This window comes from Rhea pennata, chromosome Z (assembly GCF_028389875.1).
Source record: "Rhea pennata isolate bPtePen1 chromosome Z, bPtePen1.pri, whole genome shotgun sequence".
NCBI classification, from domain to species: domain Eukaryota; kingdom Metazoa; phylum Chordata; class Aves; order Rheiformes; family Rheidae; genus Rhea; species Rhea pennata.
The window spans coordinates 57,534,099-57,559,801 of record NC_084702.1 but is presented as its reverse complement, the minus strand read 5'-3'; the positions used below and the strand labels follow the sequence as shown (position 1 = coordinate 57,559,801).

Genomic DNA, 25,703 nt, shown 5'->3' with positions numbered 1-25,703 from the left:
CACACAGGGAGGCTGATTGAAGGACACCTCATTACATTTTTTAACTATGGAGAATAAAACTTTGTAAATTCCACATCCTCATAATGCTGGAACTTTGGAGCAGTGCTGAAGGGGTCAAGGAGAGGGTAATGATTAGATATATTTAAAGCTTTACATTTGTTAAATATCTTCTAACTTCATCTTTTCTCAGTGTCCCATTTCTTAAAATTTAAAATCTATTCGTCTAGTGAGTATGTCATATTATATTTTCTAACTTTTTAAAATAAAAGATGACCTGACTGTATTCAAATAAAAACTTCAATCTAGTCCTTTTCTTCTGATAGTAAAATAAGAATGAAATGTTGCACAATTGGAGACTTTATTATCTTTGACAGTTCTTTGAAAGAAAACATTTCCTTAAGTAACATATATAAGTGTGATTGAGTTTGCGCTGAAATATAAATTGCTTTTCTAATGTCTATCTGTGTACACAAAACTGTCAAGCCATTTGAGATTCCAGTGTCTCTCATTCTTTAGCCACAGTGAACCACAAGGAGGAAGCATTTGCATGTATTTCTACCAGCCTATATATTTAAAGTACAATTTAATGAAATTTCATCATACAGAAAACCAGTCTGAGCAGAAATCACATTGTGAGAAGCAAGATTTTTAAAGAGTTTTTGCCTTAATAGGACACATCTTTAATATTCTGTAAAGTTGTAGTACTGCCATACTATTAAGAAATATCATATTACAGAAAGAAAGGACCAAATGACATAATTGAAAGGAACATGCAAGGTTTTCTGTATACAAGCCTTTCTTTAAGTGTTCTTCTAACATCATTATGCTATAACTGTATATAACATCTATAACTATAATATTACATTTTACTAATGTTCTGATCACTGAGCAAGGACATAAACTGGTATATTTATTTTCAATCTGAATTTAACAATCTGGATGACAATAATTATGCATAGTTTCATGAAACACAAAGAATCACTGTCAGGTATTAACAGCTTGCATCAACAAATGCACTTTTAGGCTGATATAGTTCCAGGCTGATACAGTTCTCTTATATTAAAACATTACTAAAAATATATGTTTATAGATTTAGCTTTTGCTTATCAAAAATTTATCTTTAGATTACTCTTAAGATAGCCTTTTACTAACAGTGTTTGTAATTAATGTTTTCACAGTGATAACATATGCCTGATCTTTAAGAATATCTAAAAACTGTAAGACACTTGTTCTTTCTTGGGTGGAACTGCCTTGCTTTTTTGTTTGATTGAAAATTTTAAAAAAAGATCATGAGATTTAACATAATATCTGCCATAACACTTGTTACCTTGGCTGTCGAAAAGCAAAGACTAGCCTACAAGGCTGAACAGGTTGGGTCTCTTTCTAGTACTCGCTTGATTTGCAAACAGATAAATTGCAAAGCAGATTTTATTAACTTTCACCATTTCTTCTTCTCGTGTTTCAGTTTCCAGTTGGTCTCTTTTTCACTGAACTGAAATGCTAACATGCAAATGTTTGCAGATGAATGCTGAAAAATACTCTTGGAACAATCATCAATATCAGGTATTGTTTGTAGAGCATGTTTTGATCAATGTGTGTTTGCTATTACTTTATTAGTGATAAGATAGACTCATGATTCTTCTCCCTATTCCAAACATACATTTCTTAGCAACTATCATCCACTCTGATAGCCTCAAATTCTGTTGCTTTCTTTTTCAGATATGTGACTTTGCTAGACAAATAAGCTCCAGAGTGGAGTTGGCCAAAATATACTAAAATTCTATCTTCTGATTCCTAAATATGTGAGGTAATTGATTGGCACAGACTGTGTGTCCCAGGAGTTACATGTATACACATCACCCACTGTTGACCAAATTCCGTGAAATTGTATGAGCTGCAGATTACTATCTCTTATAAAACTTATTATGTTAGATGACATCTCGGTCAATAAAATGGAACACAAAAGAAACAGTAATACAGAATAATTTTTGTAATGAAGCAAGATCCTGAAATAATATATTTTATGGTAATATTCTGCCCTTCCTATTTCAATAGAATCTATACTGAAAATATTTTAACACATTGCAGATTGAAATAAGATTAGTTTATGTTAAATATTCTACAGAGTCAATGGAGTAGAACAAGACTGATATATGAAACCACTTTATCTCATGCTTAGGTAAAAAATGTCACCAAACCTGCAGCTGCATTTGTGTATAGTGTTGAAAAAGAAAGCATAAGTTATAAAGGGCTTTAAAAAGACATACATGGTACATAGAGACTTCTGATTAGGTAGGACTTTTTAAAAAGACTCCTCCCAAAGGAACAGGAAAAAAGCCCTGTGTTTACTGTGATTTTATACCTTTATCTGGAGTTTCCTTACTTTCCTACAGTTTACAGATTCATCGGACAAACAGGATGGGAGAAAGCATATCTGACTATTAAACTACATGTATTCAGGCAACAAGACAAACTTTATCTTTGCATGGGGTTACTGAGAATTTTGGAGCTGACTAAAAATATAGCCATTTTCTCATGTGTAGGACTGTGAACGTGTAGAAAGTACAGTTTATCTGGATCCCTCTTGTCCTTATATTCAGCCTTGTAAGGGTTTATTCTTTAGATGACATCAGACTTTCATTTTTGGATCTGAACTTCCAAGGTTTAGATCTCTTCACTTCTCTTGCCAGGTAAAAAATATAGAGCTAGAAAGTTCCGAGAGAAGATCTGACGAAGCTGATTTTGTGGGATATGATACATCACAGGCTCAAACAAAGGCAATGGGGAAAGAATGAATGAACAGGGACTGTTTAATTGAGAGAGTGAAACAAGAAATGTAAACCTTCAAAGGGAATAAATTCTTCATATCCATAATGAACTAGAAAGAAATAATGGATTTAAAATCCATCAGTGAGTATTCAGTCTAGGAAAAAATTGCTAAGGAGAGTGGAATAATCAGATTGCCTGGGGATGGCATGGAATCTCCATCGGTAGGTGTATTTCTAGACAGGTTAGACAAACATCTCCTATGAACAGCTAGCTGATCCTGCCTTAGGATAATAAATACACCAGGTGACCTTCTAAAGCCTCTTTCAGTTTTAATTATCTAAGTTTTCAGACAGACTTCCTAAGGAAACAAGTTTTCTCAGATTGTGCAGTCTGTGTCATGTTACTCAATGGCAAGACCAGTGGCAAGCTTTAACAAAGCTAACAGTTCCCTTATCCCTCACAAAGATTTTGCACAGAAAGAAATGGGAAATAAAGCTTTGCTGGCTTTGCTACTCCCTTTTTTCTTCACAACAGTTTGCAGGTTCTTTAGTGATGTATCACACAAAGATCAGTAAGGAACACCCTCTCAATGCGTTTTCATCCCATGCTCAATGCCTTTCTAAGCCCAGCCAATGACAGGTATCAAACAGGGATTGGGTAGCTTCCCTGTCGGGTCAGCTCTCAACTTGAATGGCTTCTAAACTTCTTCATAATGTTTCCTGTCATCATTCGTATCTTTTAAAAGATGGTCCTATTTAAACTGGGTATCTAAAAGTAAGTGCCTAAAATCATATTTGAGCATCTTCTTAAATGCCATGGTTCTTAAACATCTGATTTGCAAAATGATCTCATATTCTCTACAATGGGAGTTTTTTTGAATATTGGATTCTTTTTAAATAATCCAGCTGCATCCTTTGCCTCAGGAAGTCCCTAAACTGATAACGATTGCCCAAAGCACTTCTTTATCAATTTTAAGCCACCTTGTCATGCATACCTCATTCATATTGTGTGCATTTGGGTGGTGTTTTGCAGATTTTGCATCATTCCACTTTCTGCAGGGAGGACTTGCAGAAGAATTTAGGAAGGAAAGGGGTTTAATCAAACACACTTATGTGGATGCTTTCTACATAAGCTATATTTAAAAGTATCCGCTTCCTTGATTTCTCTGTTTTTGGCTTTAAGGCAAATTCTCCAGGTAATAACTAGTTTAACCTATTACAAACATGGTAAAGGCAGGTGAGTTTCTCTAAAATATGTCAACCAATAACAACCTGAAAAGGATATCTGAAGTTTCCTATTAAAATGTTATACTAAGATGTTTCCTGAACTGCAGAATACCAACATAGCAATAATGATGTGGGCTTACCCATAAAACATAGCCCAACAAAAGCTTTCAACAATCTAACTTAAAGGATGATTTTTTTTTTCCATGAAGGTAGTGACTTTAATATAGAATGGGCGAGAATGAGATTCTAGAGACTATCTAAATTTTGTGGTGTTTCAAAAAAATAAGCTACAGAACTGTATCTTTTATGGTTTTGAAGAGTATGTGATGCCCTTCCCAGGAAAATTCATCTTAACAAGTTCAGTGTACCGAAGTACACTGATTAATCTATTTCCTAACAGTATTTTTCATGTCTACAACTGATTTTCTCTAGACTGAATCAATCTGCTAAAAACAACAACCACCACCACTCCCCCCCGCCCCAATCATGGAATGTTTTATAACCCTTTGAAAAAGGAGGTTTTTGAATTTTACTACATTTTAGGAATCTTTTAGTTTTAAGTGCCATTTTGAGATAAGCAAGTGTTTCAAGTGAAATATTAAAAAAACCAGCTGGTTCATTTGAAATTTACAATTGTTTACTGGAGGTATGTATTCTTTTTATTATTTGCATACCTTAAAACATAAAAAGTAACACAGAATAGTGTTTGTTCATTTTTTAAAAAAAATTCAGAAAAATTTAAGTCTTTTAGTTTCCAGAGGAGGAAATCCTGTGTATACAGCACCTTGACACCAAAACAATGAGATTTTTTTTACCTGACATTTTTGTTTCCTGAAAGTTCTCTCTCAATCTTTTTTTTCTTGCATATAAGAAACTCCTACACAATCCCATTCTCATTTTCCTTGTCTTTTGATTCAGTTTCCAAGATCTCTTTTTCAGTTTACTTTATTCTCTTGAAGTCAAGGAGATGACTATTGATAACTGCGTGTCTGAAGCATCACTAACTCGCATGTGCCTGAAGTTCCCCTCAACAAATACTGAGTTCTGAAGAAGCTCTTACATAGTCCTAAGCTGAATATAGGCTAGGAGTGGGAATCCAGTTATACAGTATTTATAGATGGTTTTTTCTTTCTTTTTCACTGGTGAGTTGAGCCCATTAGTATTTAGAGCCAACATGTATTTTAGTGTCCACCCAATTAATGGCACTTAGCTAAAGTACAGTAGTTAGAGTAGCTCAATTACTACGAGAATCCACACCTCCTTCTGATTGGGGCGTTTCTAAACTATTTGTCCAAACATTTTATTGTCAAAGTTTGACATATTTAATTCGTAATCACATTCTCTCTACATTTTGTCCTTCTCATTGCACGTTAACTGATAAATTATCAGGGTACTCATCTTCACTAATTCTCTCTTGTGAAATATAAGATGCTCTGTAGATAAATCATTCTAACATTTAGGCAACTGCAGTGGATTAGATCTTCTGTTTCTCAAAGAGCTCCTTCAGCTGTTGTTCAGTTGTTGCTTCTTTCTGCTGCATCAGCTCTTTGGCTCCTTTGGTTACTCCCCAGCCATCTGGCTTTGACAATGAAGGACAATATGGCCTGCCTGAAGCAGGCTTCAGATTCTCCCAGTATTCTTTTCTTGCCCTAAATAAAGAAAGGAAACTTTAATATTTGTTCCAGCATCTCACACTACTAACTGTGTGTTAGACAACTCTCAGCAATGGTGGTTTAACTTCCACAGGCTGATTTTGTATTTCAATAAAGGAAGATGAATGAAAGCATGCAATGAAATGATACATATTTAAAACATGTCATCTCTCAGGATGAACACTGTAAGCTACTCACTATTAGGAGCTATTTTACATGAATCTTTTTTTTTTTTTTTTAATGTCTTAACTGTCATGAGTTACTTTCACATTCATTCAGACCAAATTTTCATTTAAAGGGAGTTAAGTATTTTTGGAGCTCTCCTACTGCCCCTTCTTCTCTTTCACTACTCTCAGATCAGATTTATTTTTCAAAATTACTAACACAGAATGGTTACAGTACTATTTAGCTCTCCATATTGGTTAAATCAGTCTGCTGGATGGACCAACATAAGCCACTGCAAAGCATATGCTGGTGAGCTTTCCAGTTCAGATATACATACCTTGCTCTGACCCAGGGTTTGGTATGCATGCTGAGGCTGTTGCCCCAGCTACCATGTTTCTCAGAAGCTTCAGGCAGAAAACCTCTTTCAGGAGCCAGCTCCTCAGCTATTGCTCGGATGTGATATGGCTCAAATCCACAGCAGCCCCCAATGTAACGAATTCCTAAGTCGTAGGCCTTTCTTGCATATTTTTGAACATCCCATCTAGTGACAACTCTTGGCTCCAGACCTGAAAGGATATTCATAGCTTAGATTTCCACCATGCTTCATTTCAGCAGATTTTTAGTAAGAAGTCACATGTTGGTGCACTCGCACAGTGTTTGCAAATCTGGCTGTAGGTTGTAAATGAACCGTCTGAGCTAGAATTAATCATACAAACTTTTAGAAGTCTAGCTTTAGATGCTGTTATGCTCTGGTGAGCCATATGTGTTGTAAGCTTCCTTTGTCTTGCAACATATAAAATCTGAGACTGATCAAGCTGTAAGTCACATGCTTGCCATTCTGCTAGAGTTCTTAGCTGCAGTACTGGAGTTTTGGACATTACACCACTTCAAGAAAGTTCTGAATGAGCAATCTCGGAAATCTGATTACACAACTTCAATGTGAGAAAGGAGATGGTATCAGCTTACCTGTAACAGAAATAAGCCTATTAATTATTCCTTAGAAATGCTTTCTACCCTTTTTTTTCCCCCCAAGATCAGCTATCAACAACCAGTTGTTTCACTAAAAACTGGGATCTGTAACTATTTCTTAGCTCATCCCTTATTCAGTTACAACCCAGCTTTAAATAGTGTGCTTCTTCAAGCCCAATTCTTGTGGAAAGTTCTGCCTGTAGCTGACTTAGGATAGCTAAGATGCAATCTCTCAAGTCCCTCTTCCTGCTGCAGGTTGTGGTGAGCTGAGTGAAGGAACAACAAGATTGAGAGGAAAGACTTCTGGAAGAAAAGGAATATATAGAGAAAAGAACTAACAAGGAAAAGTGCACATCAGACACAAGGAGATAGAAGACAGGCACAACTGGAAAGAAAAGACCAAGGATTGGAGGAAAAGACCAAAGGAATTAAAATAAAAATACAGGAGGAAAAAATCTTCCTCCTTTCTTACACACAACTGCAGGAGATGAACCACCATGGTTATGAAGAGAGTGCAGCATAATGTCAGGACAGTGAACACTGGGCACAGAAGCCAAGGTGAGGTACTACAGCTTTATCTCCACAAAAGAGAGGTGGGGTTCTCCTCCCTATGTCCTGTCACAAAAATGGCTAACATGCAAAGCAGATTTGATCAAAGTCTAAGAAGGAGTTAAAGAAGCAGGTTCAGGAAATAAAAAGGAGAAGGAAAAAAAGTGAGTGTTCTTAACCAGAAAGCTATTGTTCTCAGAAAGAAGGTCTGGACAAAGGAAAAGTAGACGGTCTAATATAGAGAAGGAAAGGCAGATGAAGCTAGCTTAGGAGGGTTGTTTAAACAAAAGTAAGTTTGTGTACAGTCCTGCAGTTGTATGAGAAAGCATCAGAAGCACCAATGTACGATTCCTTTGTCTGTCATGTATCCGTAAAAAGCTAATGCTGAATTGATACAAAATGGATGAACATAAGAATGCAGCATCTTGCACTAATTTTTTACTTGCATAACTGACTAAAAAGTCCAAGTGAACACTGTAGAGATTCTTCCTGTCTTCTCCATCACCCACCTTGTCACAATCAGTCCTTGTGCTTCAGGAGCATAAGGACAGCACCAACCTAGCTTCTCTGAAAGGGCAGGGACAGATTATGCCATGAAAACTGCCTGTACACATTGTGAAACAGTGATTCAAGACAAGAAGTATATGAAAAAAATTTCCACCTAGATCATGTTTCTCCCACCCCATTGCTAAAACTCAGTAATATTCTATTTTCCATACCTGTCATTGTACAGCATTTCTTTTCTTGGCTTTATTTAGAATTAAAAATCTACAGCTTAGCGGTTCGGTAATTTATATGGAAAAGAGACTGAAATTTTCATCAAGTTTTGATAAGGAAATTGTAACCTTCTAGATTTGGCCCCTCTATGCATCTACTCTGGAGATAATCGGGTATACTTTGGCTGACAGGATATTTTTCCTAAAAGATTGTCCTTGGTTAACTAGTGACATTTGAAAGCAATTGCAGTAACACTGAAGGCAAGGCACAGAAAACTAGAAAAAGTTCTGAAGATAAATGCTATTAGCATCTGGATGCTGTGGTTTGCCAATACAACATAGCCGATGTCTTTTAGCAACTAATCTTTTTTGCCTGTACGGAGGTTATGTACATTTCAAATATCTAAATGCCTCTATACGCACAGTATCTTCCACAAAAAACTGTTAACTGGGTCAGTTTAACAATGATTTACCAAATAGCTTATCTGCCATCAAGTGATCAGTTGCTCTTTCTGGGTTTTGAAAACATTCAGTGAATCAGGCTTCTCTAACTGACTCCAAATTTCTGAAAACTGAGATCTCAAATTGCTTGTAACGTATGAGCCAACAATCAGAATAAATCAAAGAGTGAAACTTTCAATTCAGTTGATTACTTACTGCATCTGTTCTATCTTTTTTGCTTGCAATCAGAGGAGCTGTATAAAGGAATGAATAGGCTAAATGAGTTTCCAACGCTTTTAAATATCCCAGAATATTTTCAGAACCCAGACATGTTATCATCATTGAATGAGTGCTCAGGCTCATGCTTTATTCCCTTTCTTTCATTTATGTAGGAAGACAAATGAAAAAAATATATTCTCCTGAAAATCACATCTACCTCTCAAATTTGTTATAAACTCAAGTTTCATGTATTTCAATACCGTATTTTATAGACTGATATTGAGAAGAATGCATGATATCTGAAAATGAAGGCATTTTTCTAATAAATTTAGAGTTTTAGCTTATTTTGTCCTCTTCTCTTAAGACGACATGATTTGCTGAATCCCTTGTGGATACAAGTCATAAATACAAAAGCCTTGTATACACATAAAGTGGTTGAATGTTTCAATCTTTTCAGATTTTTTTCTAAGCATATTAGTGATGAATCCATTTCCAAACTGCTAATCCATTTATTAGCAACATCAAAGAACTTATTCTCTTCTCTAGTCTCTCTAATCTTCCTTATATTAAAGTGTTACACCTGCATGACTGAACATTACAAGCTGCAATAATCATGCATCTATATTAACAATCCAGTTCTGTATATACATTGTACATGAAATCCCTACACTTTTAAATATTACAGGACTTATGGGATGATATCACAACCCAGAATGCTGGGGGGCTCCAGTCCAAAGGCATTTAAAGTCTAAGTTTTTAATGTATTTGCTCTAGTTCATGTCTTCAGGCTGTTTTACAGCTGTCAAGCACCAAGGTTCTATGTACAGTGCATGAGGAAGAACAGCCTTGTTCTGCACATCATCCTTATCATATGAGCATCTCTCCAGAAAAAAAAAGATGCAAGAGTTTGATTTTTATTTTTTGTATTAGCAAGATTCAAAATACTTGAACTTGGAATGAAGTTAGAGGCTACACCTTAATTTAGGTCATGAAAATTCACATTGGATATCCTCCTGATAATTCTGATCCTGCTCACCTCTGAAGTAGCATGTCCTTTGAGTTTGGGATTTACTTATTTTTAAGGTTATCCTTGGTTCAGTCCTTCCTGCATTTTTAAGGGAACAGACTATGAATTTGGGATGGTGAAAAGCCAGTGCAGTAAGCAGGAGAGAAGGTATGACATAACTGAGACAATTTGTTGTGGAGACAAAACATACTTTTACCCGGGCTGAATTTCTTGGAAGAACCTTGGTAACTCAGTAAAGTTGGAAAAAATTTGAAATGTAGGGTACAAAACTCATTTGGACTAATAGCTTGCTTGTAACAGAAGTAGCAATTCCATAATCAAGTTACTTCAAAAAAAAACATACTAGGTCACACAATTTAGAAAGTATTTGGCATTGTACTTGCACTACAGTTCAGTTCAATCCCTTTTGAATGTTGTTGGCTACACAGTAAGTCACAGGAAAAGAAAACTAATCTCTAACTGCTTATGTGAATAGCATTGATATTGGAAATACAGTAAAAGGTAATCCACAATTATGGCATCTGAGTAATCAACTGAATGAGTATTGAGATAATATCTATTATCTTCTATGTTCTGTTTCTTAAGGAGTATTTCCTACGCTGAGCAATGTTGTCTCCATATGGGCTGATAAACACAACTGGATTGGAGTTGACTATAAAATTGGGTACTCTGTATTATAGAAACATTGGTAAGAAATAATGTAGAAATAGTCATATTTCTTATTCCACACACACACAAAAAGTTAAAAATTACATGTTTGGGCTCCAGTGAAGTAGAAGAGTTGAAAAATTTGGAGAATGATTGGGAAAGAGCAATTTCTGAGTTTACAATGGATGGATTTTTGACAATGTGATTGGAGCTATTTCTTCAGTGTTTAGTCCAGCTGGAACAGACACTTGAAATAATCCCAAACTTTATAGAGATATTTGTTCTAGGAAGTCACTGCTATATAAGAATAACTGAAGATATATGAGTATATTCAATCTGACTTCTGGTTTTATGGTAAATGCTACACTGCAGCATTTAGAAATTCAGTTTCAGAGGTGAAAGAGGCATCTCTACCAAAGTTAATAGAATTTAATGCTCATAATCAGATTTGAACTTAGGTCATGGAATTTCAACTATTTTCACCATAATTTCATTTTCAATTGCATGTTACCATGTTACTGAAATACCCTCCCTATATGGACGATGTACAGCAGCACCATTCCCTTTTTCAATCTAATATTTAACTGCAAACCCTCTATGCAGAATGCCAGACAGAATAATGGGGATTGATGCTACTGAACTGAAGGAAGCCTTGCAATCTCAGGTTAGCTAAAAAACCAAGGGTGAGGGAAAAAAAAAGAATCAGATAATTAAGAAAGATGCCTATGTCTTACCAAAGGGAAATTCTGGAAGATCAATAAATCCCTGCTTCCCACAGTCAGGTGTATGGAAAGCAAGTGGTTGAGACATCAAGTATGCTTTCAGTTTAGCAGTCTCCAAGCCCTCTTTCATAAGCTTCACAGTTTTCAGGCAAATATCTGGGTCAAAATGGCAGTTGACTCCAACAATAGAAGCACCTGGAAGGAGAAAAATAACTTTTCAGTTCCCTTTTCAGGAAGTGGGAGGTGAAAGTTCTTAGCCACAGCATTCTGGAGGCAAAACAGGTGATCTCTATGCGACCATTGTGTCTACTACTACTTAACACAAAGCAGTTGGATGAAAGCCAACCTCAGCTCTCTTGAGGCTGATCATTCCATTTGCATCTTCATTGCACTCTTCTTTGTCTTCCTGACCAAACGCTGTGATGGAATCATTTCTCACCCTTGTACAGTTGCCTTAATCATCAGTGAAAACAAGTGGATGGCCACATACACAAATGTTCAGCAGGTTCCTAACACAGATCCGGCCTTTGGATTTGAACTCCAAATCCAAAGGAAAAAGAGTAGTTCAGAACAAATAATAAAATCTCTGCATCATCCATCATGCCTTCTGTCCTTTTCCTTGTTCTGCAGAAAATACTGCCTTTGCAAGACAAAAGATTTAAGCTTTTCATCCTCTTTTCTCATCCTGGATTTGAATTATGCTCCAAACATTTTTAAAAAAACAGGAGCAGAGAATCAAAGATAAGTTTGGTTTCTGCGTATGTTTCATAATTCTAAGCCCAGAATTTGGAGCTGGCTCTGTAACCAAACTTGAACAGTTTTAGCATTTGGTCTACTTGATAGTTGTCGGTGGTATTGCCCCTAATACCACCTTGTTAATAATGATTTCATAGCTGCATTTTTATGCATGTATTTTTTCAAGACTTCTCTACTAAATTGTACATTGAAATTCTTCTCCAGGATCAAAACTTTTATTAGATGTAATCAGGACACTATCCACTTAAGATATACATCCATTTATCTCAATGTTTAAGTGCTTTACTCAGTTTCATAATTTTAAAGGGCAGATTAAAATAGATTCTTACCAGCCTTTGCCAGCTGGACAGCACACTGTCCGGGTGGCACACCATGCATGTCTCCCTCTGGACCAATGCACATTGTAGCTGCAACTGGCTTGCCAGATTCTTTTAGCACTTCAACTGCCCAGACAGCTTCTTCAACATGTTCAAAATACTAAAAGAAATTAAAACTTGGCTACTTTCTTTCCTTGGAGATGAGGCATAAACACATTAATCCAAACCCCAAATCCACCAATAAGTCAATGACTTGAGCCTTTTCTGATTTACACTAGTAAAATTCTATTGAATTCACTTACTGCACAGTTAAAATCGTTAAAGTCAGTATACTAAACTAATCAAAAAAAAAAAAAGGTACTCCTGTTCTATAATAAGAATGCCCATACAGGGGATTAATTAGGATTTATTCTCAAAGAACTGCTTCCATATAGAGAAGTCATCATGGGTTGATTGCTTGTAGACTACAAGAAGAAATAAGACTAGTCAAGACCACATTCACCTATCCTCTTTGCTCTTGTGCAGGATTTGACTTGGCTAAGATAGAAATTTAGGATTAAAGGTTCTAGAACACTTGAAAATACTACCACGCCTTTACAAAAATACTACTGGGATAAAAGTTTGGCAGTAGATTTTAAAGGAAGAAGCAACATATACTCAAATTTCCAAAAGTAGACTAGACATCTGAAAGTTTACATGCTCTATTAAATGAAGGTGTACGTTATTATTTTATAGATTTACCTCTGCAATCAGGAAGTCCACATCCTTTCTCATAAAGACTTCTAGCTGCTTTCGAAAGATTGCTTTGACCTCAACTTTATCCTTGCAACTTAAGTATGATGGTGTTTGACTGACTCCTCCAGCCACTAAGGCATCACCTTCCTTAGCCACTTCTTTTGCAATGTCACAAGCAGCTTCATTAACTTTCTGGCCCTGTATGAACATAGATTACATCAGTTTTACCTGGTCAGAGATATGAACGTAATTTTAGAGCACAGAAAGGACGAAACAGTCAAAAGCCATAGTGAGTTTTTCATATCCATTTATATATATATTTTTAAATAGCTTTTTTGGGGTTGATTACAGAGATTGGCATCTTTCAAAAAAGTAACAGAAATGTTAGGAAACAAGGAATTTTTCATTTTTAAGTTATCATATTATCAAATACAAAAGCATATTAGCTCTAATACATCTTCTTATACAAACAGTCTCTAAAAAGCAAATATTTGATGTGAAATAGAATTTCCTTTGCCTTTCAGAAGATGAGTTAGAGGTACCTAAGTGTATTTGTTTAGACCTCTATTTTGAGATTTTGGGGGTGGAAGAAAAAATTTTAATTTCAATCGATTATTCATTACAATCTTTGATTGATTTTATTATATTTTAAATTTTGAAAATTAATAGAATACTATTCGTATACATTTATTGAAGTTATTTAAAAAAAGGTATCGTCACTTATCTGATGGTAAAGTCACCAATTTAGGAATAGTAAAGTGAAACATATTGCCATATATATATATATATATATATATATATATATATATATATGATTAACCACCTAGACTTAAAGACACATTCTCTCTATAGCTAAATCAGGATGACTAGAACAGCTTGTAAAGAAAACATTAAGCTGGGAAAAAAATAATTTTTTGAAAGGACGCATTATTTGGGATGGATAAAAAAGTACTGATCAGAGCAGGTTTCTCTGTGGCCCAGGGACTACTTCCAGTCTCAGAAGCTACACAGGCTTCTCTCAGCTGAAGTTTTTCATAGCTGCCCCAAAAGATCCAGCTGATTCTTAAAGCTAATGGTGACAGAGTGTCTTCTATTGCACTGGCACTCAGGTACATGTTTGGGAACTCCTGGAGCAGAAGTGTGCAGTGTGCTCCCCACCTCGCCTCCCAACCTGACCTCTCTTTCAGCAACACATAGGCAGGGGCTAACTGAGCATGCACCACCTAAAATCTATCTACTATGCAAATATGACATGAGTCAATCACCTTACCCATAAATTGGGGGTGGGGGATGGGAGAGGAAGCCCAGAGCCCCTTGAGCTCTCTTGCATGGCAGCAGACTGCACTGCAGAACCTCCTCTTGAGCAGAGATGCCTCTCAAGGTTACTCCTTGAGGTCGAGAGATTCCTTACCCATGACACAGCCTCAGGTAAGTGACTAATAGCATGCTACAACTTTGCAAACTTAGATAAACTACATCTCTGGTTGTGCACATAACCCTTTAGACATAAGCTGTTGACCAGGCCTGGGACTAAGACTGAATCTAGCCGCACCCAGACTCCTCTAAGGAGGAGTTCAGAAAGCAAGGGGGACCACTCCAAACCTCACAACTCAACAGGATGGTCTCCTTGATGATTTTGTCTGACCCTGTCCTCTCTGCAATAAATACCTGACTGAATCTTGCCATCAACTCCTGTTAAATCACTGTCTTATTTACAATTGAGCTTTGTTAAATCACTGTCTTACTACAATCAAACATATTACTGCTTCTCTCACAAGTGAGGTGCATCCAGAACGTACTCTTCCGCAACAAGGAGACATAAACCAGTCAGTGCCTGGAGGAACCTGCCCATAGAGCTGGCATCAAATCAATCTTGAAAGCTTTACTGCAATGCATTCTAGTTTCCAGCTGCTCTCCAAGACTCGTATCATTTTGCATGGCAGAAGGAATTTCAGAATGGCTTGTTGCAGAGGCATCGCATTTCTGGGACTATCACTTGAGACATTTCATATCATATCTGTTGACTATAAAGGTATTGCATTTCAGATGAATTTAGCCATACGACCTTATGCCTGATGTTTCATCCACTAAACAATGTATTTTTTTATAAACCCCTGAACTGGTATTTTTACTATAGACACTGAAATACTTCTGAATTGTAAAAGTAAAGCTGTAAGCAGCAATAAAGCATTCATCCTCTCACTGGAACTCAATCAGCTAGTCTGAAAAAGTTAATAAACATGTAGGCTAAATATGGGCACATTCTAAATGAGTGTAAGAATTAGAAAAATACTCATTAAAATGTTGGTTCTGACTCCACCCAGTGAAGTAGAACCAATCTGTTTTTGAATAATTCCCACATTAGTAACTTATAAGCTGTTCACAGTATCTCAATATTCATAATGACCAATGCTTTTCTTCTTTAGGATATGAAGAATTCTGGTTCATTCTAGTCTGTACAGAAACAGGCTCCAGACTTCTTATTAATTGGAAAGAAGTATGAAATTAGATTCTTACTTGCATAGCAGATACATCTGTATAACAAATCTTTTTATTTTTATTCAATAAGCCATGTACATGGGTGAGATCTGATATCAAATACGTTCTGAGAGCAATGCTACGGATTTCATCCCGATATGTGCAACAGTCTTAGGGTAAAGGTGACCTCTTAATTTAGCCTCAAAGGTTTCTCTAATTTCCAGATCACTCTTGTTTCTGGGCTAGTATAACTTCACAGCTATACAAAAATTCTTTTCTCCTTGCCCCTTGAAAAATCCTCTTTATTTACCAGAGGAACAGAAAGTATGACCATAGAGAAAAGGTTTAGAGAAAACATCCAATGGTAGATCTTCTAATCTCAAAGGAACTATCTACGTATGTTTGTGCCAAAAGCCCCCATGGACCTTGGACCTGCATTTAGTAAAGGCACCCAACATCCTACAGTACCCATCTCCTCCATGTAAAGGGTAAGTAAACACCATCACAGTACTTTCGTTGCTGTACCAGGTTACTCTTACACATGAGAATGAGAATTTTGATCTTAGTATATACCTTGGATTTATTAGTTGGTACTTTACCGAAGATACGATTTTTAAAATCCTGCAGTTCTTACTATCTAGTCATTCGCTAGGATTCTTCACACTTTCTCTGAATGTTAAAGCATTTCTTTTTTTCCAATTGATTTTGTTGTCTGGGCATTTAGTCCTCCCCATATCTTTGTATCAAACATCAATACTCTAATCTCCTCAGACTGGAAGATATAGGCATCCTCTTTCCTCCCTTCATCCTTGCCCCATTTTGTCACTTTACCCCCTTAACCATGTCTTTCTTAATATTCCAGACTATGGAATCATATCATCTCATTCTCTGGTCCTCAAATGCAGCCAAAATTGTTATGAGAAGCTGTGAAAATATGCAGTAATTCCTCTAGTAAACCATTTCAAATGAATCCACTTTTTGCAAACCTCCATCAAAACAGTATTTTACTCACAGTTATCTTCTCAGCTACATAATTTCCCCTGTTCTCTAGTTTGTCCTCACTGGCATAAAAGGTAAATGTCTGTAGAACATTTGATCCAGCTCTGAGGAATTCCCGGTGAAGCTGACGAACTGCAAAATAATTAAAAGAGGCAAGGAAGAAACATTTGGTACAGTTATTACTATTGTTATCCCAAAACTAAATGTTTATTGACCCTTATTATATACTATTTTATTTTTGTTCAGAGAAGAAGTTATAGTACTGTTAAATAAATGATACTGTATTTACTGGAAGAGCCATTTATGATATGGGGAGGAGCAGCACTACATGATACATAGTTTTCTACTTAACGTTCTAAGAATGGGAAGAAAGGAATTTTCTCTTTAGTCATTCTCTGCTACAAATGAGTAAATTTCATCAGTAAATTCAGTTTTGTTTGCTGCCTTGCCTATCTTCTACTTTCTCCCAGTTTCACTTTATAGAACTGCATAGTAGTTTGGGGAAGACAGAGTAGATAACTGGCAAAGTATAATAAGGAATAGCAGATAGAAAGATCAGCCAATGAAAGAAAAAGTTTAAAAGTCGTACCTTCTTAGCTTCTGAACTATGAAAAAGAAAATAGAAAAAAAATATATTGGAAACAAACAAAAGAACAAGATGATATTTATAGAGAAGAATATAGTGTTCCATTATCTCCACTATTCTATTAATTTCCTCCTTCTACATAACTCAGCCTCAGCCAAGACCAAAGCTCTATTTTGCTAAGAACTTAATTAAAAGATGACTAGTTGCTCCAGAAAAGTGAATCCAAACACTGACTTAATCCTTCTCAAAGTTATCCATGATGATTTTACTACAGAGCCAAAAGTTCTTTTGAAGGAGAGGCTGGTACTAGTTTTAGTGGACAGATTTCCTGTATCAGGACTTTGGGAGAAAGCTTGCTAGTAGTTCTGACTTTGTCGCTTTGTAAGGAGTACACTGCAATTGCCACAGTAGCAGCAGAACAAGAACTGTCAATTGATTTTATATACACCCACAAAACTAGAATTATTATATTTTCTAGGACACTGCTGATCATGTAAAACAGAGTTAAAAAGCTCAAAAGAGCTTACAGCAAATACATGAATAATTTATCCCCTAGATATTGGATACAGACATGAGAACACTGCAATTTTTAAGGCAGACATTTGGAGATGTTTCCCTGAAGTCTCAGTTTATAAGCCTCATTGTCTACAGACAAGCTGTGTCATTAGCTGAATGTGAATGTATCAGGAGAATAAAATTACTGTCTTCAGCTACTACAAACAGCCTTCTACACCAGAAAAGCTCAAAGAGTAGTTGCTAGAGTCAGTCTGCATACACATGAGCAATGAGCAAGTCTGCTTTCTGTGAGGGATCAGTGTTCTTTGCTTTCCTCCTGTTACTATAGTATTTCATTTCTAGTAACAGCCCTTGAGTAACCACATTGATCTAATACAATGCTTATTATGACAACAGTCAGGAAGACTTCCCCAGGATCACAGATTGCAGCAGAGTGGCAGTTCAAAAAGTCCTCGGAATCTGCCTGAACTATCAGGACCAAATTTCAGTCTAACAGCCTTCCAAGCAGAGTAAAAACATTCCTACTGCAGGGAGGTGGGTTTTTTTTTTCTTCTCCATACAGTGTTTAAATACACTATTGAATGCCTCTGTACATTTCTGATGTCTTGTAGCATGCTTTTCTATTCTACCTCATGAAACAACATTGATGAAAACTAGTCAGGAAATGGGAAAAGAACTCTGCAAATATTTTCACAAATGCTTGATGCCATTTCCATAATAAACTAGAGCAGTTTTAAATTTAAAGAGTTTAATGCTTTTTAAATATGAATGTGGCATTCCTGGAAAAGTGCTTGGGATTTGTGTAAGGATGGTGACATAGGCGGCAAGAAAAACAATCTAGAATATATGGATAAGGAACTTGCTATCCCAATCTATCAGGTATGTAAACAGCAGACTCTTGAATATGCCCACATTTACAGAGTAAAAGTGACTTTATAAGTATCAGCCTGAATATTATTTGATCTCAGGCAGATAGTTTTTATAGCTAGAACAGTTACAATTGTCAAGTCCATGCAGTCTGCACAACACTAAAAAAAATCCAAACCACCCTGTAAATTTACATCTTGTGTGACTTCTAGCATGTTACCTAAGCCACCTTTTCCCCCCACTATTTGAGAAATGAGGAAAAACACTACATATGAAGCTAAACAGTTAGCAGTTTGATGCATCTTAAGAGTCAGACATACAGCACTGAGTTTTCATTTCAATCCAGCATATGTTGGACATGTCATAAGAGATAGGAATGTAAGCTAACAGGAGATGGGGGCAGTAAGTGCATAGACATATGTCTCAGTACAGAGCTGTATCCAAGACATCTGATCCTGCTTGAAACAAGTATTTAGATCTCATTTTTCAACTTGTTAGTCTTTCCAAACTTCCCGTCACATAACAGACATAATGGCCTTCTACTCAGTCATTTTTTTGCATTCCTTGCTGCATTCTCAAAACCTCTGTCCCCTTCCCTCTCTCCTTATAAACTGAAGGAGGGCTCACAGTTGTCTGGCTTTTATACCAGCTGGTCTAGCCAGTTGCTCCTTCTGTTCTTCACACCTGCCTTCAAAGTAACATGACCTTTGAGAATGCAGGAGCAAAGAGCAGTAATGGAGGGAAGGCAGCCCATTAATAAAATGTCATTTTATTAAAATAAATTAATACATTTCTAGTTAAGAATATATTTATAAATAGCCTATAAAGGACTTATAAAATGTTATAAGCATGTTACAGACACCAGCAATATGTTCTATAAATAGCTATTATCACATCAGTAGCAATTACTAGATGGCTGGGCTCTAAACTATGACAACTAAGACAAATCTGTGTCCACTTAGCTTGTTTAAGCCATCTACACATCTTCTCCATATAAAATATATAAAAGAAACTCAACTAGCTCTACAAAATTTAAGTTACTGAAGGCACATGTTAGCTAGGTATTCCTGAAGCATCATGTGAGAACAAGGAATTCACTCTTAGTTAGAAGCAGTATCTCAGCAAGACAAATGGTTAACGCTGTCCAGATAAGTCAAATGGCATTAGCCCATAATCAACAGACCCTTCCTAGACTGAATCACTTTGTAATATATACACTATTTATCAGATGCGATAAGTATTAAAGAGATCCAAAAAAAGGCAACTAATGTTGTTAGAAACAAACAATTCAAATTTGCATTTCATAACTGGAAATGCATTTCTACATATAAACTCACAGAAAATTAAGACAGAGTATTCTCTGAGGCCTTCTAAGGACTTTGATACATCGGTCCAGTTTACTTGGGAAACATTTGGATAACATGCTGGTGAACAATATAGGAAAATAGAAGCAAAATACGCCTTGAGCATTAGCAGTCCAACCAGGTGCTTGGGGATCCCTACATTGAGAGGTCATCCGGTCCTCACCAGTCCTTTCTATCTCCCATCACTGCTTCTTTCTCATGTGCAGATAAATGCTTGACATAAGGATAGTTACAGTGGTGCCTCTGCTTCAAAGTGACAACCTGGCTCCACTTATGGGCATGCCTTACATTCCCCACAGACTGAGATCTACACTTCTGGGTGAGGACTTGTGATGAGGATTGAGGGCTTTTGAGATGTGAAAGAAATAAGCAAAGGGGGAAATAAGCAGCATGGCCTAAGTGCTATGATTTGTAAGGCGGGATGTGCTAGTAATCTGCTGTGGGGGCAGAAAAGGGTATAGGTGTAGAGAGAGAGAGAGAGAGAGAGAGAGAGAGAGAGGTGATGGGATTGATGGGATGCATTTTTGGGAAGTGAGTGCCAGCTGAACTAGGTCATTACCCTTTAAATCTTATCTGGAGCTCTGCATTATGCAAGACTGTCCCTGACCCAAAGATAGGCATGTTTCACAAAAAGAAGTATTTAAAGGCTGAGAAGGACTAGGGCGAATACACAGGTAAGTGTGCCAAAAAAAAAAAAAAAAGTGATAGAGATGGCTGATAAGGAAGAGGAGGTGAAGGAAAAAGATCTTATTCCTCCAGTACAGGGGAAAAAGATTAATTTGGAAGGGCATACACTTAAGATAGAAGAAAAAAACTTTTTGTCCAGGATATTCTGAATTGGCTTGTGGGATTAATTGCACATAGTATTACTAGGACAAATGCTCTGTTATATTAAAGCATACATAAATAGATAATAATATCTGCAATTGCAGTATTTATGCTATATACTATAATCTTTATTCTATAAGGCATTAAATGATTTTGTTTTGTCCCCTCCAATGCAGAGAATCATTCCAGTAAATGGGAGAGGCAAGAGGAAAAGGTAAGACCCTTGCCACAGCACTTGGTGCAGCTTTATTGCAACTTTATCATTCCCCTTTTCAGGGTGGAGCCAAATGCATTAAATACTCCTCTTCCATTCTATCATTCATTTAAAGTTGGTACTTTCCTGAAAGAATTAATAAGCAAACTGTTTTATAACAGTACAGAAGTTCTAGAATGATCAGAACGCAGCAAAACAGATGGTTAACTATAGAATTTCAGCATCACAAGATGTGGGAAATCATAAAATTTTATATCAGCTCAAGAATATACTGGACAAATTCATGAGAAATCACTGAATATTATCAAAATAGACAGACGTGATACAAGAATTAAAGAGGTTCAGAAAAAGGAAACTAATATTGTAAGAAACAAACAATTCAAATATCACAGAGATACCATATCTGGGTCACAAAGTCCCTTGGCCACAAATTCTTGAAAAATGGGAGAGCATTCTGGGGAGTTATCACTATACATTTGCACTACTTTTATATTCTTCCCTGGCCAACTGATTTTGGCCAGCATTAGAGCAAGAATATGAGCTCAGATGAGCTTTTTGTCTATAAATTCTATGGCTGTTAAGGGTGCGTTATGCTAGGCTGTCAAACACCACATCTATTTGAAAATCTGATATGAATTCCTATGTATTTACTATACACCCAACTATATTTACCTTCACTACAAGATTACCATTGTACAGTAAAACTGACCTGCTTCTGGGTGTTCTACAGTTGCTTCAGGGGTCCAAGGTCCAGCTTTTACATATCCCCTCTTTTCAAGGGCAAAGACAAATCCTCCATCTCCAATCACAATTTCTCCAGCATCTAAGCGCTCTAGAATACCCTGAAGAAAGCAGGAGAAAGTTAATAATTACAGTTCTTCAGCTTTGTAGGTTTTCTATGTCTTTCTCTTCATCTCCTGTATTTGCAAAGACAACAACATAAGTATTTGCAGGCTACCAAAACCATCATTACTATAAAAATCAAAAACAATCCATTTTATTCTTGAAGTTTTCTTCTAAAAAATGGTAAATGGTCTGTTTTACAGGAACATAAGACTTTAATATATGCATATATATTACACAGACTTTTCACTAGTAAGTTTTATTGTATTTCAGATGTACGGTCCCCTGAACTGGAAGTCAATGGTCCAATTCCATTCGTATCAAAGTGAATGTCAGCCCCAACTTCTGTAAAATGTATGTGACATTTTTTAGAACAAAACACTAGTATTAATGACCAATTTATTAGCTCATTTGTTTGTTAGCCACAAAGATCATCCTCACAATGCCTCAGCACAAGGAGCTAGCGAGACGAAATAGTACAACAGGCATAAAAGGACACATGTAACATTTTTCTAGCAAGTAAGATACATCTCAACATGCTGTGATCTCGGCCTTCGTTTTCTGACAGCCTATTTTCACTAGCCTGGGTTTGCTTACCTAGACTTATAAAATGAAAGAATATCCTGCTTGTTTTGAACATTCCAGAAATGTTTCAAGATGCCAAATTACAAACATTACAGCATCCTATGGTTAACCTTGCTTCTGCCTTGAAACGTACTCTAATGCAAAAAAAGTGATAATTCTTTTGTAAAATTTAAATGTAAAAACAATATATATTGACTGGACATAAAATATATTTATGCTGTATTCCTTTCATTGCTTCATTGACTAGCTCAAATTTTCCACAAAGTACCTTGCTATTACAGAACATCTCTAGGTGATAAATTCTGCAATTAGATCATAACTGTAATTCCATTTGACTTTTTAAAACTGGATGATTGCAGACTTATTACAAAGGTATGGGGTACAAGAAAAAAAAAATCAAAGGTAAGACTCAAATTACCCTCCATAGGCATCTTTTCTGATGTCATATTAGTTTTTACTACTTCAGGTGATAGTGAATAAAATTTGGAGGGAGTTGGATACAAAAGCCTTACAAACATGAAGTTGAGCATGGTTTGTGTACTGAGTGGAAGGTTTTTCTAATATTTAGTCTCCAACTTTCATTAAATTATCTTTCTGAATAATTACTGCTTTATTAATTCATTCATCTCCAATAACACATCTAGGAAAGACAAACACTTATGACTCTTTAGTACAGCCCTTTAGGAAGGATGAGAGCATGTCTTTCCAAAAAGGAGGAGCACTGTGCCAACTATGCCAGTTCCTGTACCAACCATAGCAGTGTAAGGCTGCTCTGAGGCTACAAGGCCTGGCTGACAGGGTGACAATTTTTGGCTCAGGCACTAACATGGCAGCAAGGTTATGGGGCTTCCCTGCACAGTGTTGCTGTGCAGATATATGAGCTTGGGCAAGTGGTTGCAAATCTCTGCATCACATTTCACTGCACTTTGTGGACTTGCCAAAATATTGAATATCATGACTTTGAGAAAGTATGCAAGCTTTTATCGTGATTTCAACAGAACTGGGGCAAAACCCAATCTACAAAACTCACTAATTTGCAGTGAATCTCCCAATTATGCCTGTCTATAAAGAAGATTCAGTTGCACATACAACAGTTGGGAAACTTTGTAAAGATTGTGTTTGCCATTAACCAATTTGCAGTTGCAACAGAATGCCTCAGATGGGGCCTAAAAAAGGCCACCCAAGAGATTGCAGGGACCAAGTCCTGTTTCTTTTGCCTGCCAAGGAACCTTCTACAGAAAGAGCACGTTTCAGAAGTTTAATATCAAGAGAACAGGAGTGCAGGGGGAGAAAATCTCGAATGTGTAAGCAACTTCAGCAGGTGCAAGTACTATGTACATGTTGACATCATATATGGACATCATATTTAAATGCACTGCACTTAACAGATTTTTTTCTTCTAACAAATCATTTCTAGGATTTAAAAGCAGTATTCCTTCACAAATCTCATTTTTAAACTACAATTTAAAATAACGTTCCTTTTCAACACACCGAAGCAACATAAACCATGATTTAACATAGCATATTAATATATTATATATTAATATTACATATAGGTGAAATATGTATTATATACACCTATAACCACACTATATTGTGATAAATTAAATCTGGCATCAGGGTATCTAATAGCAGGTCAAAGGTGACATGACATAGCACCAAGTACTTAATATAAACTTGAATGAATCTGAACTAGCAAAGTAAAATGGAAATAACTTCTTAACAGACTTTATGATAGATTTTATATCATCTCTGCACATAAATTTAACTTTATCCATATTGGATAAAATACCATTGGTTTAACAAGCACATACCCAGCACAAACTCAGTATTAACACTGTTTTATTTGGCTCAGCAGAAATACAACTGTGCTTATGTCTGATCCAGATCAAATTTGTACTGTCAAGCAATCCAGTAGTACTTACATTTGGTGCTAAATAACAAAAAACAGTATCTGTAAAAAGCTAACCAAGGCTTTTGTGAGTCATCTTCCTACTATTTCATTTTGCTGCCATGAATGGAGTACACATAATCCACACATCTATCCATGAAGAGTGCAGATGACTATATAAAGAGATCCTCCCATTCAACTTTAGGAATTTAATTGAACCATGCAGCTGAAAAGTCTGCTTGATCTACCTGTGTCCTATCTTTCCACAGTGGAGGGAAAACATATCTCAAAATGGCTGCTCAGATCTTAAGTGAGCCCTCAAGAGATACATCTGTCCATTCCCTGCAGCGGGAACATAGGGCATTTATACTCTTTTGCTAGTTGTCCAAAATTAGGTGGCAAGGGTATATGCCAAAAAATAAAAAGCAGAACATGTGCCTCACTACCTCCTTCATTTATAGCTGACCTACCAGAAAGGCCTAGAACTTGCTTCTATTCTCTTGCTGTAGCCTTATATGTTACATATATAACAATAAATAAAAACATTTCTGAGTAAGAAGTGCACTATTAATGATGATACTGTCCTTCTGAAAGAAGGATGGAATATGTGATTCCACTGACCCTCCAAGCAGGGCGACATTATTGAGTTTGATTTAAACATCGTTCAAATGTTTGCCTTAATGAACAGACGATACCTGAATAGCTTTTTGTTCTGGTTTATTCCTTTAACTAAATGAGAGTGCTAAGGGCATGCATACATTGGAGACTACAGTCATATTACAAACACTGCTGGCATTTAGTCATATAAATCCAGAGGAGAGCAAATTGCGTCTTTTAAATAAAGTCGGCAAGATGCTGAAGACAGAAGTCTCAGCCAGTGAGAATTTATGCTTATACACATTTGTAGTTTTAATGTGTTGTGAGCACTGTTTAGTTTGCACATCAAACAACATTAAGCAAAATCTTTTTTTGAACTTTGGTGGCTCCATTCCACGTGTTCAGAGAAATCAAAATTCTAAGACAAAAGTGTTAGAGCATTAAGTTCAAGCTACGTTAGCTATATACCATAATAGTGTCCAAAGGTTTTTAACAGTTCTTTGGTAAGTACAGCTATTATTATGTTCGTACTTTACCCTTGCACCACGCGCCCCTAACTGCAGGCATGCCAAGACCTCACTTGTGACCAGCGCTGCAGCGGGGCCCGCGCAGAGCCGGGCCCCGGGCAGGCCCCGCCGCCGGCCCGGCCCGCTCCGGGGCCGCGCTGTGCCCGCCGCGGCCGAGAGGCGCCGAGAGGCTCCCCTCGCTCTTGCCCGCCCGCTCCGCGCCCAGGGCGCCGCGCAGCACGGCCGCCGGCCCGCCGCTCCCTCAGGCCCGGCCCGCGGCGGGGCGAGCCCGCCGCCCCCGTGCGGGGCCGCGGCAGGCACGGGGGGAAGTTACCCTTTTGCCCTGCTTCGCGGTCTTCCCGATCGGCAACATCCTCCGCGCCCAGCGAGATCGCCCAACGGCTCGGCACGCAGCAAGAGTAGCTCCGCGCCCTCCGCCCGCACCTTTATACCCGCGGGGCGCGGGCGGGCGCCGCCGCGCTGCCCCTCAGCCGAGGGGCGGGCCCGGCCGCGGCGAG

The 25,703-nt window shown here is 37.1% G+C and overlaps 1 protein-coding gene across 1 annotated transcript; it reads right to left on the bottom strand.

Moving 5' to 3' along the window:
* Window positions 1–339: 339 nt before the first annotated feature.
* Window positions 340–25,703, bottom strand: LOC134153875 (betaine--homocysteine S-methyltransferase 1). The gene is made up of 8 exons (XM_062600388.1): window positions 25,520–25,703; window positions 21,473–21,605; window positions 16,402–16,520; window positions 12,918–13,109; window positions 12,189–12,336; window positions 11,116–11,298; window positions 6,150–6,378; window positions 340–5,644 (listed from the first exon to the last, which is right to left on the bottom strand). Exons 1-8 carry the CDS (start codon window positions 25,556–25,558, stop codon window positions 5,470–5,472), a joined length of 1,218 nt encoding a protein of 405 aa, XP_062456372.1. The 5' UTR covers window positions 25,559–25,703; the 3' UTR covers window positions 340–5,469.